General features: G+C 40.7%; 1 protein-coding gene across 1 annotated transcript; it reads left to right on the top strand.

The window, feature by feature from the left end:
- The first annotated feature begins 603 nt into the window (after nucleotides 1-603).
- LOC126068692 (dynein light chain roadblock-type 1-like) lies at nucleotides 604-5,736 on the top strand. The gene is given in 2 exon segments (XM_049871434.1): nucleotides 604-678; nucleotides 5,440-5,736. Coding segments are annotated over 2 exon segments (372 nt in total).
- The last annotated feature ends 1,026 nt before the right edge of the window (nucleotides 5,737-6,762 follow it).

Raw genomic sequence — 6,762 nt, 5'->3', positions numbered from 1 at the left:
TGTTTTGTTTATTCTTTTCTGTTGATCTATCTTTGTGTGCGAATATGGGGAAATCTCTCAGTTGTATTAAAGACATAAAGGAAGATGCAAAAATGTACATAGTGAAGTTGATGATTACTTTATTTATATCATACATTATATTACATAATAACTTTAATGTTAACAGATATTGCATCTGGGGAGGAAAAATCAGATCTAGGAGGGAGTGATGCTTATTTTTCATTTTCTATCCCTTTGTATTCTTTTTTTTTTGTATTCTTAGAATTTTTAATCATGCCCATATACTACTTTTTCAGTTATGAAAAATTAACAAATAATGGATGTTGGGCTTATCAATTGGAATTGAAATTGATCTTTATTATACTCTTTTCTATTGGTTCCAGAGAGAAAATTTTGTTCTATAGAGCTTGTGCATAGAAAAAGGAAACACACCAAATTGTTAGACGTAATTACCTATATGTGGGTAGGATTACACATGATCTTATTTATTCTTTATATTTTCCAAATTATTTGATGTGCATCTGTTACTTTCATAATAAAATAGCAATAAAGGCCTCTCTCCTCAAAACAAACAAACAAAAATCTTCTTCCTATGAACTCGGCATGGCATATCTGGATGTCACCACCGCCCTCTTCACCCCAAAGCTCCTTTCTCCTACTTTCAGCTCCTTCTTTTTCGTTTGACTCCTCTACCTTGGTCTAAATGCGGCTGTTGGAGAAAAATGGGGCAGGATGAGAGAAAAAAAAACTCTTCCCTGGAAATTTGAGCTCAGGTCCCCAACACCATATCTATAGGCAGCAGGGAGCACAATTTCTCTCTGAGCTTAGATGAAACTACGATTGTTTGATATTTGGATTATAGTTGTACTGCACTTGATTATTTTAAGTAAGTGCTGTGTACCAGAATCAGAAGAAAGAAACAACATCTGTTTTCCTACTAGATTCAGGAAGAAAAATCTCTTTTAAGCCTGTTTAGTCTATGAGCCATACTGGCCACTAAGTGGAGCCATAGGCTCAAGTATAAGATATGTGAGCCATGAGTTCAATTGTTTTATGAAAATAAATATAATGAGGCTCTTGGAGTTCTCTAAGAGTAATAGCAAAAATGCAGGTCCGTTTTCCTACCAAAACTCCACTCCCTTATTCAAAATGACTATTCAGAAACTATAATGTCAAAGGGCTGGGTGTGGTCATTTAGAAGGGCTAAAATTGGGATACTTAGGTGACATTCATTTCCATTATTCCATGTCATACCCTGTTATTTACAACAATTTCAGCAGTGTAGAATGTTGTCTTTGTATTGAAAACTCCAGCTTCCTGCATTTTATTTGCCATTTTTCTATGCATCTGTGATTTTTGAGAACACATATCGTAATTATATACGCAAGGAGACAGGAAAGGAAAAATGCCTTAAGTTTGTATCATATTTAATACTGTTTTCTTTAAATCATTCACACTGATAATTGATGACTCCATCGTTTGCTCTTTAATATCTTATTACCTAGAGAAGTGGTTCTCCACAGTGAGTAACTTTACCCCCTAGGGGACATTTAGCAAACTCTAGGGACATGGTCTGATTCATAGTGACCTTATAGGACAGAGTAGAACTGCCCCCATAGCATTTCCAAGGAGCAGCAGGTGGATTCGAGCTGCCACCCTTCTGGTTAGCAGCCAAGCTCCTATGAGTCAGAATTGACTCGATGGCACCGCATTTGTTTGTTTGTTTGTTTTAGGAGCATGTTTCCACCATGCCTCTGTCAGTTTGTCGTACTATGCTTGCTTGTTTGTTGCTGTGATACTGGAAGCTTTGTCACCAGTATTTCAAACACCAGCAGGGTCATCTTTGGTAGACAGGTTTCAGCAGAGCTTCCAGACTAAGATGCAGACTAGGAAGGACCTGGCAGTCTACTTCTGAAAAAAATTAGCCAATGAAAACCTCATGAGTAGGTGTGGAACATCGTCTGATATAGTGCAGGAAGATAAGCCCCTGAGGTTGGAAGACCCTCAAAATACAACTGAGGAAGAGCCACCCCCTCAAAGTAGAGTCTACTTTAATGAAGTGGATGTCGTGAAGCTTTCACAACCTTCATTTGCTGATGTGGCATGTCTCAAAATACGAAGAAACAGCTGCAAACATTCATTAATAATTGGAATGTGGAATATATGAAGTATGAATCTAGGAAAATTGGAATTCATCAAAAATGAAATGAAACACATAATATTCTAGGCATTAGTAAGCTGAAATGGACAGGTACTGGCCATTTTAAATCACACAATCATATGGTCTAGTATGCCAGGAATGACAAATTGAAGAGGAATAGTATCTCATTCATTGTCAAAAAGAGCATTTCAAGATCTATCCTGAAGTACAATGATGTCAGTGATAGGATACCATCTCTATGCCTACAAGGAAGACTGTTAATATGACTATTATTCAAATTTACCCACCAACTACTAAAGCCAAAGATGAGGAAATTGAAGATTTTTACCAAGCTCCGCATTCTGAAATTGATCAAACATGCAATCAAGATGCATTGATAATACAGGGGAGGTCAACGCAACTGGACTAAACCGAAAGCAAAGAAGTTTCCTGAATAAACTGAATGCTTCAAAGGCCAGCGTAGCAGGGGAAGGGGTTTGGGGGACATGATTTCAGGGGACATCTAAGTCAATTGGCATAACAAAATCTATTAAGAAAACATTCTGCATCCCATTTTGAAGAGTGGCGTCCGGGGTCTTAAACTTTAGCAAGCAGCCATCTAAGATGCATCAATTGGTCTCAACCCACCTGGATCAAAGGAGAATGATGAACACCAAGGACACAAGGTAATTATGAGCCCAAGAGACAGAAAGGGCCACATGAACCAGAGACTACATCATCCTGAGACCAGAATAACTAGATGGTGCCCGGCTACAACAGATGATTACCCTGGCGGGGGACACAACAGAGAACCCCTGAGGGAGCAGGAGAGCAGTGGGATGCAGACCCCAAATTCTTGTAAAAAGACCAGACTTAATGGTCTGACTGAGACTGGAAGGACCCCAGTGGCCATGGCCCCCAGACCTTCTGTACCCCAGGACAGGAATCATTCCCAAAGCCAACTCTTCGGACATGGATTGGACTGGACAATGAGTTGGAGAGGGATGCTGGTGAGGAGTGAGCTTCTTGGATCAGGTGGACACTTGAGACTATGTTGGCATCTCCTGCCTGGAGCATAGATGAGAGGGTAGAGGGGGTTACAAGCTGGCGAAATGAACATGAAAAGAGAGAGTTGAGGGAGAGAGCGGGCTGTCTCATTAGGGGGAGAGTAATTGGGAGTATGTAGCAAGGTGTATATAAGTTTTTGTGTGAGAGACTGACTTGATTTGTAAACTTTCACTTACAGCACAATAAAAATTTTTTTTAAAAAAGATGCATTGATAATTATGGGTGATTGGAATTCGAAAGTTGGAAACGAAGAAGAAAGGTATTCAGAAAATGCAGCCTTGGTAATACAAACAACACCAGAGACTGCATGATAGAATTTTGCAAGACCAATGATTCCTTCATTGCAAATGCCTTTTTTCAACAACATAAATGGCAACTATACATGTGGACCCCACTAGATGGGAAACACAAGAAGCAAATCAAATACATTTGTGGAAGAGATGAAGCAAAAGCTCAATATCATTACTCAGAAGAAGGCCAGGGGCCAATTGCAAAACAGACCATAGGCAAGTTCAAGTTGAAGCCAAAGAAAACTAAAACGAGACGAAGAAAGCCAAAATACAAACTTGAGCATATCACACCTGAATTTGGAGACCATCTCAAGAGTAGATTTGACACATTGAACACTAATGACCGAAGACCAGACAACCTGTGGGAAGACATCGAGGACATCGTACATGAGGGAAGCAAAAGGTCACTAAAAAGACTGGAAAGATAGAAAAGACAAAAATGGGTGTCAGTAGAGACTCTGAAACTTGCTCTTGAACTACAAGTAGCTAAAGCAAATGGAAGAAATAATGAAGTAAAAGAACTGAACAGAAGATTTCAAAGAGCAGCTCCAGAAGACAAAGTAAAGTATTATAAGAAAGTGTACAAAGACCTGGAGTTAGAAAACTAAAAAGGAAGAACACACTCGGCATTTCTCAAGTTGAAAGAACTGAAGAAAAAATTCAAGCCTTGAGTTGCAATTTTGAAGGATTCATTTTGATGCAGGGAGCAACAAAAGCAGGTGGAAGGAATACACAGAGTCACTGTACCAAAAAGAATTGGTCAACGTTCAACCATTTCAGGAGGTAGCATATGATCAAGCACCCATGGTACTGAAGGAAGAAGTCCAAGCTGCACTGAAGGCAATGGCGAAAAACAAAGCTCTGGGAATTGACGGAATACCAATTGAGATGTTTCAACAAACGGATGCAGTGCTGCAAGTGCTCATTTGTCTATGCCAAGAAATTGGGAAGACAGCTACCTGGCCAACTGACTGGAAGAGATCCATATTTGTGCCCATTCCAAAGAAAGGTGATCCAACAGAATGCAGAAATCATCGAACAATATCATTAATACCACACACAAGTAAAATTTTGCTGAAGATCATTCAAAAGTAGCTGCAGCAGTGCATCAATAGCCAACTGCCAGAAGTTCAAGCCAGATTCAGAAGAGGACATGGAACCAGAGATATTGCTGATGTCAGATGGATCCTGGCTGAAAGCAGAGAATTCCAGAAAGATGTTTACCTGTGTTTTATTGACTGTGCAAAGGCATTCGACTATGTGGATCATAAAAGTTATGGATAACATTGTGAAGAATGGGAATTCCAGAACACTTAATTGTGCTCATGAGGAACCTGTACATAGACCAAGAGGCACTCATTCGAACAGAATGAGAGGATACTGAGTGGTTTAAAGTCAGGAAAGGTGTGTGCCAGGATTGCATCTTTCACCACACGTATTCAATCTATATGCTCAGCAAATATTCCGAGAAGCTGGACTGTGTGAAGAATGTGGCATCAGGATTAATAGAAGACTCATTAACAACGTGTGCGATATGCAGATGACACAATCTTGCTTCCTGAAAGAGAAGAAAACTTGAAGCACTTATTGATTAAGATCAAAGACTACAGCCTTCAGTATGGGTTACACCTCAACAAAAAGAAAACACAAATCCTCACAATTTGATCAATAAGCAACATCATGATAAACGGAGGAAAGATTGACGTTGTCAAGGATTTCATTTAACTTGAATCCACATTCAACGTCCATGGAAGCAGCAGTCAAGAAATCAAATGACATGGGGCCTCGGCTAGGAACCAACTGAGGGGGTAGGCCAGCCCATAGCACCAGCGTCCTGGCATCCTGGCCTTGTTGTGTGAAAACAATAATGATGATGTTTCCTGGAAGCTTAATATGTATTAGGCACTGCTGAGTGCTTTACCTGTTTCATCCTCACCACAGCCCTATGAGTCAGAGGTGAAAAAAACCCTGAAGTGACTTCAGAGCCAGAAGGGGACGCAGTGAATCATCACGGTGAACACAGAAGGCATTCCCATTAGGAACACCATGGACAATTCCACTAACACACAGTACGCCAACCTCACGCACAACTGCATCTTGAAGGTACAGAATGCCATACGTAAAAATGACCCCAAGAATAATCTCACTTTCCTTCGAATTCACTCCAAGAAAAATGAAATTGTGGTTGCACCAGATAAAGACCATTTCCTGATTGTGATTCAGAATCCAAATGTATAAGACACTCTCTTGGTTCCCTGTGTTATTCCTTAATTTAATGCCCCCAAGAAGAATAGTGTCGTGCCAACCTATCACAAGTGGAAATCACCTAAGAGCCCACTCTCACTAACCTAGTGGCCAAGGGTGGACTAGACCATTCCACCCAGCCCACCAAAGGAATCCGCATGCTGTGCCAACCACTCCCAAGTTCCCTCCAAGAGGACCCTTCCTCTGACCGCTTCTGGAGTTTGGAGAAAGAGCTTGTGAGAAACCTACACCCGGCTTCCTTCTGACCTTCAGTTCACTTGTCGCCCTAGGAAAAAGCTGTTTTTCTCTAACTAAAAATAATCAAAATGCTTACTTAAAATGAAATCAAGCAATGTATTGCATTGGGCAAACCTGCAGCAAAAGACCTCTTTAAAGTCTTAAAAAGCAAAGATTTCACTCTGAGGACTAAGGTACACCTGACCCAAGCCATGATATTTTCATTCACCTCATATGTATGCAAAAGGAGGACAATGAATAAGGAAGACTGAAGAAGAATTGATGCCTTTGAATTATGGTGTTAGTGAAGAATACTGAATACGCCATGGACTGCCAGAAGAATAACAAGTCTATCTTGGAATACATACAACCAGAGTGCTCCGTAGAAGTAAGGATGGTGAGACTTCATCTCACATACTTTGGGCATGGTATCAGGACGAACCAGTCCCTGGAGAAGAGCATCATGCTTGGTAAAGTAGAGGGTCAACGAAAAAGAGGAAGACCCACAACGAGATGGATTGACACAGTGGCTGCAGCAATGGGCTCAAGCATAACAACTGTGATGATGGCACAGGATGGGGCAGTGTTTTGTTCTGTTGTCCATAGCGTCGATATGAGTCAGAATCTATGCGATGGCACCTAACAACAACAGGGACACGTTTAAGGAGTCCTGGTGGCGCAGTGGTTAAAGCACTCATCTGCTAATCAAAAGGTCAGCGTTTCGAACTCACCAGCCACTCCATGGGAGAAAGATGTGGCAGCCTGCTTCTGGAAAGATTACAG

The sequence above is a fragment of the Elephas maximus genome, chromosome X, assembly GCF_024166365.1.
Source record: "Elephas maximus indicus isolate mEleMax1 chromosome X, mEleMax1 primary haplotype, whole genome shotgun sequence".
Classification (NCBI taxonomy): Eukaryota; Metazoa; Chordata; class Mammalia; order Proboscidea; family Elephantidae; genus Elephas; species Elephas maximus.
This window is presented reverse-complemented; position numbering and strand designations above follow the sequence as displayed.